This window comes from Salmo salar, chromosome 03 (genome assembly GCF_965601325.2).
Source record: "Salmo salar chromosome 03, fSalSal1, whole genome shotgun sequence".
Taxonomy (NCBI): Eukaryota; Metazoa; Chordata; class Actinopteri; order Salmoniformes; family Salmonidae; genus Salmo; species Salmo salar.
Genome location: NC_138293.1, coordinates 63,676,114 through 63,695,860, shown reverse-complemented (window position 1 = coordinate 63,695,860; position 19,747 = coordinate 63,676,114). Strand labels below are relative to the sequence as shown.

At 45.4% G+C, this 19,747-nt stretch overlaps 1 protein-coding gene across 2 annotated transcripts in view; it reads right to left on the bottom strand.

Moving 5' to 3' along the window:
- The window catches only part of LOC106601140 (unconventional myosin-X), a 55,254-nt gene that overhangs the window by 33,570 nt on the left and 1,937 nt on the right, over positions 1 to 19,747 (bottom strand). For both annotated transcript variants that reach the window (XM_082973667.1, XM_082973668.1), the window contains exon 2: positions 11,511 to 11,566. In XM_082973667.1, the coding sequence (XP_082829793.1) occupies positions 11,511 to 11,566 (56 nt within the window). The remainder of the gene's footprint in view (positions 1 to 11,510; positions 11,567 to 19,747) is intronic.

Sequence of the window (19,747 nt, the reverse complement as noted above, 5' to 3'; positions counted from 1 at the left end):
CAGTTACAGCAGCTCTGTCAGGAGGAATGGGCCAAAATTCACCCAACTTATTGTGGGATGCTTGTGGAAGGCTACCCGAAATGTTTGACCCAAGTTAAACAATTTAAAGGCAATGCTACCAAATACTAATTGAGTGTATGTAAACTTCTGACCCACTGGGAATGTGATGAAAGAAATAAAAGCTGAAATAAATCATTCTCTCTACTATTATTCTGACATTTCACATTCTTAAAATAAAGTGGTGATCCAAACTGACCTAAGACAGGGAATGGTTACTAGGATTAAATGTCAGGAATTGTGAAAAACTGAGTTTAAATGTGTATGGTGTATGTAAACTTCTGACTTCAACTGTAGGTAGTCTTGTTAGCTAGCTAGCTAGCTTGTTATCTATGCTAGTTGTTAGCTAGCATAACTGATATGTGTATAATTGTAAGGGACACTTCATGCTTTATGGATAATATTTAAATGTACAGAGTGGGTGAGCTCCATTCTTGACAGGCTGATCAAATTCAATAGCAGCCTCAGAGGTTGGGCTCCTGAGTGGCACAGCGGTCTAAGCCACTGCATCTCAGTGCTGGAGGTGTTACTACAGACACCCTGGTTCAAATCCAGGCTGTATCACAACTTTCCATGATTGGGAGTCCCATAGCGGGGTGCACAATTGGCCCAGCATTGACTGTATTGGCTGGTGGAGGCCGTCATTGTAAATAATATATATTTTCTAAACGACTTCCCTAGTTAAATAAAGATAACAACAACAAAAAAGAGGCTGTCTGCAAGGAGCATTACATATGAAACATCTTACAAGGCAGCATTTTGATTTATCAGCCTCTGAGGCTGCTATTGAATCTGATCAGCATCTACGTATAAAGCACTTTGACAGCAAATCTGCCTGCAAGGAGCCTTGCCTATGAAACAGCCTACAAGGCACCAACCTTATTTCTAAGCCTCTGAGGCTGAAATTGAATCTGATCAGCCAGTCAGATTAGTTAGTCTAGCTAACAATAGCAGCTAACAAGACTACCTAGCTAACAAGCTAGCCAACAAGACTACCTAGCTAACTAGCTAGCCAACAAGACTACCTAGCTAACTCACAAGACAAATTAGCGGTGTTGGTCCTTGCATGCGATTGACTGTGGTCACGCAGCCTGGCAAACAGTGCAGCCTGTCAGGCATCGACGAGCGCATTGCGATCAACGCAGTCACAGGGCTCCTTGATGAGGTGGTTGTTGTGAACAAATGAATGCGTGGTACTTTTGATTATCTCGTGATCTCGACAAAACTTTTGTTATGTTTTGATTAGGAGATAAATAAGTTGTGATCTCGACATAAGGAGGGATTCATTTTTTCATTCATATGTCCTCTCTAGACTAAATATATGAGGGATTGGGCATTCTGAGTCTGACTTGAGTCTACCAGTCAGTCAGACTCATGGTGGCTAGAGTAGCTGAGCTGATGAGTAATTGATTTTGGTCGAGATCAAATTAAAGCAACGAGACGTTAATTAAAGTTGTAAAAACACAGTGTCCTTGCTCTGGGGCTTGGAGGACCGTGGTCAGAACCAGACTGCTGTTATGTTCAGACAGACAGGCTTCAGAATACAAAGTACGCCCTCATGAACATGGCTTGCATCCCAAATGGCACTCTATTCCTTATGTAGTGCACTGCTTTTGACCATGGCCCATAGGACTTTGTTGAAACGTAGTGCACTATATAGGTGCCATTTGGGATATAGCCATGGTTGCCCGATCAAAGCCCTCTCATGCAGGGTTATGTTACATCAGTCGCTGAGTAACCAGCCCAGGAAATGACATGGGAGTTGAGATTTGTGATCGGAGGGGTCAAACGTCCAGATACTGGGGGTGTAAAACAGCTTCATCGCACAACACACATGGCTATGATGAGCTCAACCAGGAGGTCAAGGTCCAGCTTTAAACCGTGGCTCATATACAGAAGTGAAAGCTACGCACGTTACCCAGACTTTATTAGACATCTGAACAAACACACGAGCAACTGTCATATAACACAGAGGCTTCTTAGACAAACACTGGTCTCTGGGGAAACCTTCAAATACAACACATACTGTAGGTAGGTAATGAGCAATCACAGACCACAGTCTCTTTGTGGAATCTGTGGAGGGAGGGAAGAGGCCCATCTTTCTCTCAAGTCCCCATCCTATCTTCCTCCCATTCCCCTCTCCGTCTCCAGTGTGCCTGGCTGGGCCTCTGTCTGAGCTGAGATGGAGGGGGCTGGTGGGAAAATGGGAATGTGGTGATTAAGAGTGGGCCTATATGACCTCCCAGCTCTAAAAATACACTGTTTACTCAAGACCACTGCCAAGGAATTCTGGACTAGGCAGAGGGGAGTGCATAAATGTGTTTTGGGGGTAAACCGGAGAGAGAGGACAGGAAGTGTGTGTGTGTGTGTGTGTGTGTGTGTGTGTGTGTGTGTGTGTGTGTGTGTGTGTGTGTGTGTGAGGGCATGCGTGTGTGTGAGGGCATGTGTGTGTATGTGTGAGGGCATGTGTGTATAGTGTGTGGGTGTGTGTGTGTGTGTGTGTGTGTGTGTGTGTGTGTGTGTGTGTGTGTGTGTGTGTGTGTGTGTGTGTGTGTGTGTGTGTGTGTGTGTGTGTCTGTGTGTGTGTGTGTGTCTGTGTGTGAGGGCTTGCATGCGTGTACATGACTTTGACAATGTGCGTGTGAAGGAAGGGAATGTCTTGAAAGGAGGAAAACAATGCATTTCAGGAGCTTGAATAGAGTGTAAGCTACATTAACAAAGCCTTGATATCTTGGCACTTGAAGCTGCGCTGCCGGTCAACTTAATAAACCTGTCATGGTTAGATTAGTATGGAGAGTTGACATAAGAGCTCCTAGTTCTGTCCGAGTACTGACACCCACAGGCAATTACCACACAGATCACATCCAAGGACTTCTTGGAACACACAGATACACACACACACACACACACACACACACACACACACACACACACACACACACACACACACACACACACACACACACACTTCCAAAGACAGTTGTAAACACTGTCTCTTTCAGTCTCTTCCAGCCATCATTGTCTGGCATCCCACACCAAGAGTCATGCTCTTGACAGAGAGAGTGTGTTTCATAGAAGGGAGAAGAAAGAGAGGGACAGAGAGAAAGAAACCGAGAGAGAGGGGGAAAAAAAGCTAGCGAGAGCTTCCCTCAGTGGTCCCACTGTGTTCTGCCTCCTGGGTGTCTCCTAGCCTCCCACTCCTCTGTCTGTCCCTGGGCTGCCAACGAGGGGCTCGGTTGAGGCGGGAGAGGGAAGGAGTTGGGAGAAAATAGAGATGATGTGAGACAGATATGGATGCATGGGAGTGAGAGGCTCCTGTCCTGTTTGAGGGGCAGGCAGTAGGCCATGGAGGCCTTTCATAAAGGCACCAGACAGACTGTATGGGTTGGGGTTGTATGACAGGCCTCTGTTAGACATCATGGGCCTGACTGCTGCTGACACTGAGCTTGGCACCGCAATGCTGGGATGAGGAGGCGACTACAGTCTGTCTACTGTCTGTCTACTGACTGTCTACTGTCGTTCTACTGTCTGTCTACTGTCGGTCTACTGTCTGTCTACTGTCGGTCTACTGACGGTCTACTGACGGTCTACTGACGGTCTACTGTCGGTCTACTGTCTTTCTACTGACTGTCTACTGTCTGTCTACTGTCTGTCTACTGTCGGTCTACTGTCTGTCTACCGTCTGTCTACCGTCGGTCTACCGTCGGTCTACCGTCTTTCTACCGTCTTTCTACCGACTGTCTACCGTCTGTCTACCGTCTGTCTACCGTCTTTCTACTGACTGTCAACTGTCGGTCTACTGTCTTTCTACTGTCGGTCTACTGTCTTTCTACTGACGGTCTACTGTTGGTCTACTGTCGGTCTACTGACGGTCTACTGTCGGTCTACTGACGGTCTACTGTCGGTCTACTGTCTTTCTACTGTCTGTCTACTGTCGGTCTACTGACTGTCTACTGACTGTCTACTGTCGGTCTACTGTCTTTCTACTGTCAGTCTACTGTCTTTCTACTGTCTGTCTACTGTCGGTCTACTGTCTTTCTACTGTCGGTCTACTGTCTGTCTACTGTCTTTCTACTGTCGGTTTACTGTCTGTCTACTGTCGGTCTACTGTCTGTCTACTGTCTTTCTACTGTCGGTTTACTGTCTGTCTACTGTCTTTCTACTGTCGGTCTACTGTCTGTCTACTGTCTGTCTACTGTCTTTCTACTGTCTGTCTACTGTCTGTCTACTGTCGGTCAACTGTCTGTCTACTGTCTGTCTACTGTCGGTCTACTGTCGGTTTACTGTCTGTCTACTGTCGGTCTACAGTCTGTCTACTGTCGGTATACTGTCTTTCTACTGTCGGTTTACTGTCTGTCTACTGTCGGTCTACTGTCTGTCTACTGTCGGTCTACTGTCTGTCTACTGTCTGTCTACTGTCGGTCTACTGTCTGTCTACTGTCTGTCTACTGTCGGTCTACTGTCGGTCTACTGTCTTTCTACTGACTGTCTACTGTCGGTCTACTGTCTTTCTACTGACTGTCTACTGTCGGTCTACTGTCGGTCTACTGTCTTTCTACTGTCGGTCTACTGTCGGTCTACTGTCTTTCTACTGACTGTCTACTGTCGGTCTACTGTCGGTCTACTATCTTTCTACTGTCGGTCTACTGTCGGTCTACTGTCTTTCTACTGACGGTCTACTGTCGGTCTACTGTCTTTCTACTGTCTGTCTACTGTCGGTCTACTGACTGTCTACTGTCTGTCTACTATCGGTCTACTGTCGGTCTACTGTCGGTCTACTGTCTTTCTACTGTCTGTCTACTGTCGGTCTACTGACTGTCTACTGACTGTCTACTGTCGGTCTACTGTCTTTCTACTGTCGGTCTACTGTCTTTCTACTGTCTGTCTACTGTCGGTCTACTGTCTGTCTACTGTCGGTTTACTGTCTGTCTACTGTCGGTCTACTGTCTGTCTACTGTCTGTCTACTGTCTTTCTACTGTCGGTTTACTGTCTGTCTACTGTCTTTCTACTGTTGGTCTACTGTCGGTCTACTGTCTTTCTACTGTCGGTCTACTGTCTGTCTACTGTCTGTCTACTGTCTTTCTACTGTCTGTCTACTGTCTGTCAACTGTCTTTCTACTGTCGGTCTACTGTCTTTCTACTGACTGTCTACTGTCTGTCTACTGTCTGTCTACTGTCGGTCTACTGTCTGTCTACCGTCTGTCTACTGTCGGTCTACTGTCGGTCTACTGTCTTTCTACTGACTGTCTACTGTCTGTCTACTGTCTGTCTACTGTCGGTCTACTGTTGGTCTACTGTCTTTCTACTGACTGTCTACTGTCTGTCTACTGTCTGTCTACTGTCTGTCTACTGTCGGTCTACTGTCGGTCTACTGTCTTTCTACTGACTGTCTACTGTCGGTCTACTGTCTTTCTACTGACTGTCTACTGTCGGTCTACTGTCGGTCTACTGTCTTTCTACTGTCGGTCTACTGTCGGTCTACTGTCTTTCTACTGACTGTCTACTGTCGGTCTACTGTCGGTGTACTGTCTTTCTACTGTCGGTCTACTGTCGGTCTACTGTCTTTCTACTGACGGTCTACTGTCGGTCTACTGTCTTTCTACTGTCTGTCTACTGTCGGTCTACTGTCTTTCTACTGTCGGTTTACTGTCTGTCTACTGTCGGTCTACTGTCGGTCTACTGTCTGTCTACTGTCTGTCTACTGTCGGTCTACTGTCTGTCTACTATGTGTCAACTGTCGGTCTACTGTCGGTCTACTGTCTTTCTACTGACTGTCTACTGTCGGTCTACTGTCGGTCTACTGTCTTTCTACTGTCGGTCTACTGTCTGTCTACTGTCTTTCTACTGTCGGTTTATTGTCTGTCTACTGTCTTTCTACTGTCTGTCTACTGTCTTTCTACTGTCTGTCTACTGTCTGTCTACTGTCGGTCTACTGTCTGTCTACTGTCTGTCTACTGTCGGTCTACTGTCGGTTTACTGTCTGTCTACTGTCGGTCTACTGTCGGTCTACTGTCTTTCTACTGTCGGTTTACTGTCTGTCTACTGTCTGTCTACTGTCTGTCTACTGTCGGTCTACTGTCTTTCTACTGACTGTCTACTGTCGGTCTACTGTCGGTCTACTGTCTTTCTACTGTCGGTCTACTGTCGGTCTACTGTCTTTCTACTGACTGTCTACTGTCGGTCTACTGTCGGTGTACTGTCTTTCTACTGTCGGTCTACTGTCGGTCTACTGTCTTTCTACTGACGGTCTACTGTCGGTCTACTGTCTTTCTACTGTCTGTCTACTGTCGGTCTACTGTCTTTCTACTGTCGGTTTACTGTCTGTCTACTGTCGGTCTACTGTCGGTCTACTGTCTGTCTACTGTCTGTCTACTGTCGGTCTACTGTCTGTCTACTATGTGTCAACTGTCGGTCTACTGTCGGTCTACTGTCTTTCTACTGACTGTCTACTGTCGGTCTACTGTCGGTCTACTGTCTTTCTACTGTCGGTCTACTGTCTGTCTACTGTCTTTCTACTGTCGGTTTATTGTCTGTCTACTGTCTTTCTACTGTCTGTCTACTGTCTTTCTACTGTCTGTCTACTGTCTGTCTACTGTCGGTCTACTGTCTGTCTACTGTCTGTCTACTGTCGGTCTACTGTCGGTTTACTGTCTGTCTACTGTCGGTCTACTGTCGGTCTACTGTCTTTCTACTGTCGGTTTACTGTCTGTCTACTGTCTGTCTACTGTCTGTCTACTGTCGGTCTACTGTCGGTCTACTGTCTTTCTACTGACTGTCTACTGTCGGTCTACTGTCTTTCTACTGACTGTCTACTGTCGGTCTACTGTCGGTCTACTGTCTTTCTACTGTCGGTCTACTGTCGGTCTACTGTCTTTCTACTGACTGTCTACTGTCGGTCTACTGTCGGTCTACTGTCTTTCTACTGTCGGTCTACTGTCGGTCTACTGTCTTTCTACTGACGGTCTACTGTCGGTCTACTGTCTTTCTACTGTCTGTCTACTGTCGGTCTACTGTCTTTCTACTGTCGGTTTACTGTCTGTCTACTGTCGGTCTACTGTCGGTCTACTGTCGGTCTACTGTCTGTCTACTGTCTGTCTACTGTCGGTCTACTGTCTGTCTACTATCTGTCAACTGTCGGTCTACTGTCGGTCTACTGTCTTTCTACTGACTGTCTACTGTCGGTCTACTGTCTTTCTACTGACTGTCTACTGTCGGTCTACTGTCGGTCTACTGTCTTTCTACTGTCGGTCTACTGTCGGTCTACTGTCTTTCTACTGACTGTCTACAGTCGGTCTACTGTCGGTCTACTGTCTTTCTACTGTCGGTCTACTGTCGGTCTACTGTCTTTCTACTGACGGTCTACTGTCGGTCTACTGTCTTTCTACTGTCTGTCTACTGTCGGTCTACTGACTGTCTACTGTCTGTCTACTATCGGTCTACTGTCGGTCTACTGTCTTTCTACTGTCTGTCTACTGTCGGTCTACTGACTGTCTACTGACTGTCTACTGTCGGTCTACTGTCTTTCTACTGTCGGTCTACTGTCTTTCTACTGTCTGTCTACTGTCGGTCTACTGTCTGTCTACTGTCTGTCTACTGTCTGTCTACTGTCTTTCTACTGTCGGTTTACTGTCTGTCTACTGTCTGTCTACTGTCTGTCTACTGTCTGTCTACTGTCGGTCTACTGTCTTTCTACTGTCGGTTTACTGTCTGTCTACTGTCGGTCTACTGTCTGTCTACTGTCGGTCTACTGTCGGTTTACTGTCTGTCTACTGTCGGTTTACTGTCTGTCTACTGTCTGTCTACTGTCGGTCTACTGTCTTTCTACTGTCGGTCTACTGTCGGTCTACTGTCTTTCTACTGTCGGTCTACTGTCTGTCTACTGTCTTTCTACTGTCGGTTTACTGTCTGTCTACTGTCGGTCTACTGTCTTTCTACTGTCGGTTTACTGTCTGTCTACTGTCTGTCTACTGTCTTTCTACTGTCGGTTTACTGTCTGTCTACTGTCTTTCTACTGTCGGTCTACTGTCTGTCTACTGTCTGTCTACTGTCGGTCTACTGTCGGTCTACTGTCTTTCTACTGTCGGTTTACTGTCGGTCTACTGTCGGTCTACTGTCTGTCTACTGTCGGTCTACTGTCGGTTTACTGTCTGTCTACTGTCGGTTTACTGTCTGTCTACTGTCTGTCTACTGTCGGTCTACTGTCTTTCTACTGTTGGTCTACTGTCGGTCTACTGTCTTTCTACTGTCTGTCTACTGTCTGTCTACTGTCTTTCTACTGTCGGTTTACTGTCTGTCTACTGTCTTTCTACTGTCGGTCTACTGTCTGTCTACTGTCTGTCTACTGTCTGTCTACTGTCGGTCTACTGTCTTTCTACTGTCGGTCTACTGTCTGTCTACTGTCGGTCTACTGTCGGTTTACTGTCTGTCTACTGTCGGTTTACTGTCTGTCTACTGTCGGTCTACTGTCTTTCTACTGTCGGTCTACTGTCGGTCTACTGTCTTTCTACTGTCGGTCTACTGTCTGTCTACTGTCTGTCTACTGTCTTTCTACTGTCTGTCTACTGTCGGTCTACTGTCTGTCTACTGTCTTTCTACTGTCGGTTTACTGTCTGTCTACTGTCTTTCTACTGTCGGTCTACTGTCTGTCTACTGTCTGTCTACTGTCTGTCTACTGTCGGTCTACTGTCTTTCTACTGTCAGTTTACTGTCTATCTACTGTCGGTCTACTGTCTGTCTACTGTCGGTCTACTGTCGGTTTACTGTCTGTCTACTGTCGGTTTACTGTCTGTCTACTGTCTGTCTACTGTCAGTCTACTGTCTTTCTACTGTTGGTCTACTGTCGGTCTACTGTCTTTCTACTGTCGGTCTACTGTCTGTCTACTGTCTTTCTACTGTCTGTCTACTGTCTGTCTACTGTCTTTCTACTGTCGGTTTACTGTCGGTCTACTGTCGGTCTACTGTCTATCTACTTGGGCATGTGCCCATATGGGCACATGCCAGCCCTCCCATCCGATCCCACACCTGTCTCCTCTCTCTCTCTGCAGTATCACACCTCAATCAACCTAGCTAACCAGAGGCTTTGTTCACTTCACACTAGACACTGTGGACGTGAATACACGTAACTACGCCCACTGAGCTGCTCAGGAGAAGCTCTCTATCCGCAGAACAGAACGTGAAGCCTGCAGGGCTCATAATGAGTAATAACGACTACATGACATGACTAATCATGTTCAAATGGAGGTGCTATAAAGGTTAGTGCACACAGACAGAGGTGTGGGATGACCTGCTGGAACCTATACTTTCCTGTTCCGGATGAACAGAAATCTATCAAGCTCACTTTCAGAATAGTACAAACTCTCAACAGCCCTTCAATATCACAGTGCTTTTCAATACAGATCTATTCTGCTTAGCCTACATTCACTTGTGACTGAATTTCATGCCTTGAATCGTCTAACTTGACTCTAAATGGGCCCCTAAAAAAAAGAATTAAACTGGTCTAATCTGTGCGAATATATGTGAGATAAATGTGACTATACGTCAGTGTCTCCTCCCTGCTTTGTAATGGACCATTAGATAGGTGTGGCCAGTGGCCATGTAATGGTCGTGTAGCACAGCACCTAGTTCTTAGTGTGATGATTATAGTCAGTCAGTTATTTGACACACTCCCTCTAGCGCCAGCAGTAAATCACCTGTGTGACAGCTCTGAGGCCTATCGCTCTTCTCTGCTCTGTGGAAGTGGCAGCACACGCACACACACACGCTTGTGCCAGCCTCGCCCCTCCAGGGTGTGTTCCTGAAGTGAGATTGAGTCACCTCGCTCACCCTGTCTTCCCTCTCTCCCTCAGGAGGCTGCATGTCCCGTCTGACTTGAGAGCCTCAGCTCACCTCTCCCTCAACGCCCCCACCCTCAGCCCTCCTCCCTTTCCTGTTTGAGTTGTCCTCTTGTAGCGAGTTGTGACATTATCAGGCATGCATACTGTTCATCTGTGTGTGTGTGTGTGTGTGTGTGTGTGTGTGGTGTGTGTGTGTGTGAGAGAGTGAGTGTGTGTCTTATCTTGCACCCCGGTGTGAGAAATAAGTGTGAGTGCTGACACATGGCCTGTGAATTTGGTAGTGGTATTGGTGCATCCTTGTCACGCCCTGACCATAGAGAGCCCTTGGTTCTCTATGGTATAGTAGGTCTGGGGGTGTTCTATGTTGTATATTTCTATGTTGGTGTGCTTGGTATGGTTCCCAATCAGAGGCAGCTATTTAGCGTTGTCTCTGATTGGGGATCATATTTAGGCAGCCATTCCCCACTGTGTTTTGTGGGATCTTGTTTCTGTGTAGTGGCCTAAGAGCATTGCTTGAGCTTCACGTATCGTTTATTCTTTGTTTTGTGCGTTTCACTTAAATAAAATATGTGGAACCCAGATCACGCTGCACGTTGGTCCGAGTATGCTTCCAGTTTGGACGACGAGTGTGACAGTCTACAGATATAGAATCTTAATTTGATCACCCTGTTGTAGGATAACTTGTAGTGTATTTGTAACGGTTGTCGTCGGATATAGACCAAACTGCAGCGGGGAAATGTGCACTCATCTTCTTTATTATAAACAGACAAGAAGGAGAACCAAAACAAACACAAAGAAAATACACCGACTAATCACAGGCTGGTAAGGCACAAGGCTATACACAGAACAATCTCCCACCAAGTACTCAACAAACACATACCTTTATATAGGACTCTCAATCAGAGGCAACTAGAAAACACCTGCCTCCAATTGAGAGTCCAACCCCAATTAACAAAACATAGAAATACAAAAGACTAGACAGAACATTGAAATACACTAACAGAACAGTGCCCAAAAAACCCCGGAATACATAAATCAAATACCCTACTAAACAAACCACCACCCCGAACCATATAAAACAAATACCCTCTGCCACGTCCTGACCAAACTACAATAACAAATAACCCCTATTACTGGTCAGGACGTGACAGTATTTGAGGTTTAAAAGGCTTCTGAAGTTTATCATTTCCATTTGATTTTCCCTGACAAGAACTTTATCAACCCCTTCAAAAATGACCATTAATTATAATCCACATAATAATTTACATTTCTTGTCGCTGCAGGATAATTTTTATGTTGTAGCAAATTGGCTCAAATTAAGATCCTACGTGTACTTCTGCATGTGTGTGTGTGCATGTGTGGTCAGGCATACTATGAGTCTTGTGGTGAGAAACCCCAAGAACCAAGCTCTGTAGAGGGAAGTAAAAGATAAAGAGATTGGGTACTAATGATGTCCGTGCTTGGTGACACATCATCTACACAGAATCATACACGAACATCAAGAGCTATTGAGGAACTGATATAAACGTTCTGAAAAACTGGAACACTGACTTCCTAAAAGCAGCACAACATGTGTTCACACACACACGCATTCACAAACACACACACAAACAACTTACCCGTTTGTCCCATTGGCTGTGCGAGTCGGCTGAGAGAGAGTCACCTCAAGTGGACCCTGTGAAAAAAAACAACAAAAAAAAACACTTAACCCAGCTAGCACATTTCATTCCTTGAATGTTGTGGACATGTACATTTTTGGTTTCCCATTGGTTCTGCGAATGAAGCCATATGTTTCCGGACCGGTAAAACGTTCTGAGAACGGAAGTGAACATTTAGCCTGTTTTGGGAACATTCATATTTAGGTTGAAGGGAGGTTCTGCGAACATTTTACTATGGTTCCCTGAATGTTTCCTGAGAGGTTTTATTAATGTTCTGAGAGGAAATTATAGGTTATTTGAAGGCAATAAAAATAAGGTTCTGAGAACATGTTTCAACAAGACTTTTAATAACACTGTTAGCTTAGTTGAACTGTTTTGAACTCCAAGCACAAATCAAAATGAATTTGCTTAGGCATTAATCATGTAAACACATGTTTTCTTTTATTGTGGCACATCAGTGAGATTTGAATCTATGACCTTCTGTTCTGTATCCATGGAATTAGTCCACTGGGCCACCAGGATGGAGCTGGAATGCCATGTTTTTTAACTCATACAAATCTGTTAATTTGAGTCTATTCAAACAGACTCCATTTCAAGGAAACAAGCACTGATTAAGATCAGGTGTGTCAAATTAGTAGGCTCAACCAACACAGCTGAACACGCTTAGCAAGACAGTGGATAGAGATAGTTTTGTTGATGCTGCAGAACATCATTATTTGTTAAATAACATTCTTAGAAAGTTCTCTGAACGTTACTAAAGTTTTCTTGTGGTTTTTATGGATCTTATTTGTATGTTCTCTGAGAACATGACTTTAAATAGAACCATGATTCCTCATGTAGGAAACGTTATGCTGAAACTACTGAAAATCCCAGAGAAGAATGTTGTTTCTTAACATACTCAGAACAATGTAAGCACATGACTTTACATAGAATCATGAGGAAACCTATAGGAAACGTTATGCTGAAGTACTGAAATTCTCACAGAAGAACGTTGTTTCTTAATGTTCTCTGAACTATTTGAGAATATTCCCAATTGTTAAACCAGTTGGAGAACGTTCCTAGAATATTACCAACATTTTTATTAAATGTAACCATGTTTGAACTTTTAGGAAACGTTCTGTTCAAGTAGTGTAAATGAGCTTTGAATGTTCCAAAGCCAAACAATCCTGCACCATTCCCAGAAGGTTTTGGGAAGGTAGTATGTAAAATAACCATAAGACCAACACCCTCTCACCAAGATCTAAGAAACGTATGGTTCTCATAACGTTATGTGCTAGCTGGGAAGAGTCTGCATTCTGATTACAACATACATGTGTAATGAGGGGTGATCTGAGAGAGCTATGGGCCCATCAGTTCAAGGTAGATAACCCTGTGGAGATTTGATGTAGGCTAGTTAATGTGCTATGACAGTTAGCATGGTAGGTTCCCAGGTAGGTTCCCAGGCAGTCTAGATGGGGTGAGTTCCCCCCTGAAAGTTCGCCCCCCAGCCAACCCTGTGTGTTACAGTACAGCACTCTGCCTGCCTTTCCTGGCAGCCACACCAGGCACATAGCTGCTCTGTTCTTGTAATGGTTGGCTTTCATGCAAGGGTGAGATGGTTGGAAGAAATATGGCATTCAAAACAGGCTCATTTAACATAAGCGCCAGGAACAGAGGATTATTTTGTGCTTTATCTCAACACACTCCCCACATCCTTTTATTCACATCCAGTCGTTTCTATGAAAAAGGCAACTAACATAAAATATTTATGGTCGGCCGCACTCCTATCTCACATAGCTGTATGTGTCTTTATTTGTTTATTACTGTTATATAAACACACAAATGAGAAAATTATATATTCAAGTTCCGTAAGACTTATGTTGGTACAGTGTCAAAGTAAACCAACAGAAATAAATCACTTTTTTTCTTAGCAAACACTTCTAGCCAGAGCACTTGAACCTTTAGGTCACTAAACCAACGAAGGCTGTAACACAGTATAGCCTACCCTCACACTCCTCTTTCAGAGACAGACAGACAGACAGACAGACAGACAGACAGACAGACAGACAGACAGACAGACAGACAGACAGACAGACAGACAGACAGACAGACAGACAGACAGACAGACAGACAGACAGACAGACAGACAGACAGACAGACAGACCAGGGAGACAGACAGACCAGGGAGACAAACAAACTAGGCCCATAAATTAGGGTGTAGAGACAGACTCCTGTTTCTACTTTAACTGCCCTGATGATTAAGCAGAGGGCTTTTTTTCATTTCCTGGAAAATCACAATGAGGGGCCAACATCATTTCACTGTACAGTACTTTTCCTCTTAAACAGCCATCTATCCCCACCCCTCTCTCTGCCGCACACTGAGAGATGTGTCAACTGAATACATGGAGCCCCTGCTAGCAGTCAAGTTAAATATATTTTCACGGTGCCACAGTGAACTTTCTATTCTGGACGCCCTGCAGCCAGGGTCTGCAAAGGAGATTTCCTATTGCTGCGTATGGGCCCTTAGGATTCCTAGCCTGGCCTTGGAAAACCTCATCAGAGATAGCCTGTGATCCAGTTGGCCCGTGTCCGTAGCCTTCCCTGTAGCTCAGTTGGTAGAGCATGGTGTTTGCAATGCCAGGGTTGTGGGTTCGATTCCCACGGGGGGCCAGCAGAGAAAAAAGAAAAAAAATATGTATGAAATGTATGCATTCACTACTGTAAGTCGCTCTGGATAAGAGCGTCTGCTAAATGACTAAAATGTCACCAAACAAAATGTGGTGCGCTGTGTGTTTCTGTGGCCTGTGATGTTGTCTCTGAGGAGTCACAGCCTTGAGGGAGGCCCTGCAACGGCCTGGTGTTCTGGCCTACCTGAAACACTATCCAGGTCAGCTCTGGGCCCCTCGCTGTTCAAACACCACATTTTACTGCTGGGACTGCTAAGTTTAGGACTCTGCCTCTGAAAAGTGCTTCAGAAAGTTAAAAAAAAATGGGAAAAGAAAAATCCAACTACTAATGTACTCTACTGCGCTCTGTATGAGGGTAGACGCCAGGCGGAGGGCCGGAGGTCAAATGAAAGGATAAGAAGAAGGTGTGAGTAATGTGATTGAGTTCAAGTTTAACCCAGGGAGAGGTACTGCAAACGTCAGACGAGCCCGATAGGAATGACTGAATGGTGTCGTAAAGCAATTTGTGAATGAGGCTCGAGCGGGCTGTGGCCCTCCCCTGCTCCTGGCTCTGCTTGGCCCTCGTCAACCCTCAACCGTCTGGCCAAATCCCGTTCTCTAGACATTCTGCTCACACCAGGCACAGCCTGAGCCTGCCATGTCTGACTGAGAGAAAACTGGTGACGGAACTGATTGCCAATTGCCATATGGGAAGTCTTGCATATAAATCCAACAAATAAATCCTCCCCAGGCTTATTGTGAGTAGGTACTCTCTAAGAAAAGAACACTGTCACTGAACATTATCTCCCCTGTCTGTTTATCTAGGCCAGAGATTCCCAAACTTTTTCACTCGCACTTATTGCCTTCAATTCTACACATTTTGTCATGGGGTGCAGAGAAAATGTTGCAGTTTTAAAGCTGATTTTCTTGCAATTCGGTACATTTTGCCTTGTCTAATGTGTATTCATGTGACAACATTTGAGTGACTCAAACATTACAACAAAATCTATGGGCTAGTTGATCTGGACAAGTGATAAATATCTCTAATGTATACAATGACTGACATGACAAGAGGAAAACTGATGATGCACTAACCAATTTATAAATTGCACCTTGTGCATTCCACTATTATAACTTCAGGAGTAAGTTGAAAGCCCCTGCCGATCCCTCGCCCCCCAGTTTGGGAACCACTGATCTAAGCTACCTCTTTAAATGCATAGTCCCAAAGGTGATAGAAGGAGAAAAGAAGGAGGGAACGGCGTGCTATTCAGAAGTCTGGAGGAGTCGATCTCGAATGGAGAGAGTAGACAGAGTGGAAGAGAGGGCAGGCAGGGGATGAATCATCCGGACTGGAGCCGGGGCCAGGGAAGGAGGGAGGGAGAGAGCGATGCCGTGATGTATTCGTTCCATGGCTCACTTCCGCTCTCCTCTGGCCCCCCTCCACCACCACCACCACGCCCTCCTCCCTCCTCCCCCTGCCTGGCCCTGCGGCTCTCCTGGGAGGCTGAGTAACCGGGATGAAATGCTCGGGCTCTGCCAACGCCAGCCTGAGGACCAGATGTGTGGCCTGAAGGTGGTGAGGCCGCGACGCAACGGAAACCAAATATAAACCAGTGTACCGTAACACCTCTGAAGACTCTTTTCTAATAAAGAGAGAGGAGGGGAGGGCAGAGGCATCGCCGTTAACCGGTTAACGGGACCCACTTTCGGACAAGCCAGGACTGGACCTGCTTCTTCCCGGTAATGCTGGCATCTGTCGTAGACGGGCACAATGCCTGGTGGCAAACATAGCTAGGCCTAACTTCACATTGCATCTAGCAGAATGCTGAGATTTAAGTGGAAACATGGAAGGGAGAGAGAATGACGGATGTCCTCTCCTAAAATTAGTGCCCTGGCTATCTCAACACAGGAGGCATTCATCTCAGCCTGCCTGACTGTTTGGGCAGCTGTTGGGAGAGCAATTTCTTTGAATCAGGATTGTAAACATGCAGGGGAAAGGTTCTGAACTGGCCCAGGCAGGGACCACTCTCCCAGCCAAGCCTGCACAAGCGTCACAACTGTCATGCCTCCAACCTCAGCAGGAGCACAGGCCGGGCACAGAGCGTCACTCCAGGGTTTCAGTATTATGGCTGTTATGCTTCACAACCCTTCTTGGCAGCGCAGAGGAAAACGTCGACGTAGTAGATGGTGGTGGTGGTGAAGATGGTGGATGGATGTATCTGGAGCGGAGGGGAGACTCCTCACTCCTCCACCAGGCCTGTGGGTAGCTGTGGTCATCCCTGGCAGCAGCAGGGACCATTTAGCTAACAGGCTTTTACAGAGAAAACGTTCCAACACACACACACAGGGAGGGCTGGGAAGTCTGACCTACTGCCTAAAAGTGCGGCTTGTCCAACGCTGGACGTAACTGAGGCCACTGTGTAAACAGTGGAACTTCCCTGTAGGGCTTTCCCAGGACCAGGACTCATCTACGACACCCACCTTCCGACTCCACCCCCAAAACCACCATTGACACCATGGAAAGCTAAATATTACAGTTCACAAATCCTTTGATTTTCCCTGATATGGACGGCCTTCGGAGTCTGTGCTGTAATGGGGCATTCTTAGTCTGGGTCAGCTGAGGTCTAACGGTTGGCTCAGCAGGTAGTATTGACTGGTCGTATCTATATCCAGCACACATCAGTGAGAGGGGTCAGGCCGGGAGGAAACAGGATTAGCAGTAGACAGGAATCAATAATCAATATTTTCTAGGGAGTTGTGTCCGGTTGTAGTTAAGGAGCTGATACAATCTCAAGTGGGAGGTTAGGCCTACTGTTGTAGAAAAGGGTATGAACACACAATAACCTAAGTCACTGGAGCAAACCAAAGCCAGTGGTTTCAACAATAGGCCAAACCCCCATCACCACTCATTCACATAGCCTATGCTCACTGTAGTCCAGATAATACAACATGGACGGCCACACAATGAATGTGAAATTAGATCATTATTGATTGGAACAGGGATGTTCTTTAGAGGTTACTCTCTCTGTTCTCTTTTGGGACAGGAAGTGTGCAGCACACTATTGGGTAAATCCATATGAATTCATTTTAAAAGCTCACAAACAGGGTTGTCAAACTATTTAATAATTTCTTGCACAAAAATATTTTGAATAGAAATTGATATATTTTTTAAAATCTTTAACGTCAATTATCTAAAAAGGTGTAAACTCCGATTTTATTCATATGTTGTAGCTTAGACCCTACTTTAGATCCTCTGAGGTGTTTGTGTTGTGCCCACCATCAGTTTAGACACAACATGCTGTTGAATACAGGGTGGGTGTGATTTCAATCATAGAAAACAAATCTGAGAATGGACCTATCCCTTCAGACTAGCTGTAGCTGGTACACCATTAAAATGCCATTTTAAGTTCTAATTACGACCACAAAGATGGTCGCCGGTCCACCCACCGTCGAATGTCAACGGGTCATGTCTATAATATTATCTATCCTTCAATGATTTCAATAGATTTCCTACGGAGGATTGACAGTAGCCTAACATGTAAAACAACATATTCCCATTCAAGTCAACATTCTCTGATATATGGATCTCCAACCATCTTTGTGGTACTATTTGAAAGTCTAAATGTCTATTTGATTCTCATTTTAGTACATTTATCAGCCAAAACATGACACCCACCCTGTATTCAACAGCATGTTGTGTCTCAACTGATGGTGGGCACAACACAAACACCTCAGATTATGTAAAATAGGGTCTAAACTACAACATATGTGAATATGTAATAAAAAATAAATAAATTATAAAACAGTTTGACAACCCTGTTCGTAAGCTTCTAAATGATATTAATCTCAACCGTTGATCTTTTCCAGTGATGAAGACATGTCTCATGGTATGGTGGGGTATGCAAAATAAGTCAACGTTGAGCACCTTAATCTCTTGAAGGTTTTGGCATTCAGGTCCAAAAAGTCACTTTCTGAGCACTTCTACAATGGGCAAATTTGTATGGAAGGTTGCGTTCAAATCAAAAGGGGTGTTGTCAGAAAGTGATTGAATTCAAATGGATTTACCCTACTGTAAGTCACAAAGGGGTAATGACAGAGAAAATACATGATTGAGGGGCTAAAAGGGGTGGTGACATTTTTTGGCCTGGATATGCATGGCTAGGTTATGCTATATGGTGGGAGGTTGAGCACAGGAGGTTGGCGGCACCTTAATTGGGGAGGACAGGCTTGTGGTAATGGCTGGAGCGGAATAAGTGGAATGGTATCAAACACATCAAACATGGGTTCCATGTGATTAATGCCATTCCATTAGCTCCTTTCCAGCCATTATTGTGAGCTGTCCTCCTCTCAGCAGCCTCCACTGGGGTGGAGTGGGTCTTACTTTAAACCCATCAAGCTGCCTTAACTGAGACATACTACAATAACTCTGCATTGATTGAGGAAATGGACCCTGGTTGGAGTTTTTTTTAGCTATCACTGCCAGACAGATAGTGCATAATGATCAAGACATGGGATGTTTGCCAAGAAGAACAACTCTCCAGTACTGACACCTCTCTGGATCCCCCCGAGCACCACATGTTCCTCTTATCTCCGGACCAGACCAGTCTGTTAGTGCAGTTGGACTGCTGGGAAGAGACCTGCCTATCCATGGCAACTCAAGACCATTTTCATTCAAAAAAGTATCTCCCTCCAGTTTCTAAAACATACGCGTGTAACAGCTGGCCGACAGAACGGATGATAGGAACGGATCTAGACTATCACTCATAACATCTTCAGAGGTGAACAGGAGGGGAGAGTGGACTATTCGTCTGGATGGGTGTTTCATGTTCTGGTTGTGGAAGAAGACATGCTGCCCAAGTCAAGCTAAGCACTGCAAGCAATACAGAAAATATGACTGAAAGCGTAACATGAAGAAATATTGAATTAGGCCTACAACTAGAGGGCTTGCTAAGCTGCGGTCAGTAATATCGACTTTGACGATGAATTCAAGGTAAAGCTCCTTTTTAATGGACATGTGAGGAGGGTACAGTACGTTGTGTACTAGATTGACGTGAAGAGGTTACCTCAATACAGGGTAACAATGACCCCTCACAAGTGGGGACAATGCTGAACTCTCTGTGCCCGAATAGAATACTGACATTACAGAGAAGACAAGGCCACAGTCTTGTTTGCCATACAGTGGACGGAGGCCACAGGATCGATTCCATTCAACACTGTGCTTTTTGGTTGCATCACACTGTGTGAGATTACTCAATGTTGCCCAGGCTTCAAAGAACAGGCCAAACACAGGGATCAACACACATTCTGTCTGTCTGCGTGTCCTGTATCCATGACAGTGAAACTGTATTTTATTGTGATGGAGGGAGCAGGTCACATGAATGACCTGACACACTCCCTGTATCCTGGAAAAGGAATCAGTCAGGTCGGCATGATGGTAGTGGTACCACTTCAAAACTGTAAATATGGGCTCTGTGACAAAGCTGGTCCAACACAACCTCTAGTCTAGGCCTATCTTTGTGCACATAGGCCTGCTCATTGCTGCCTATGTCTGCA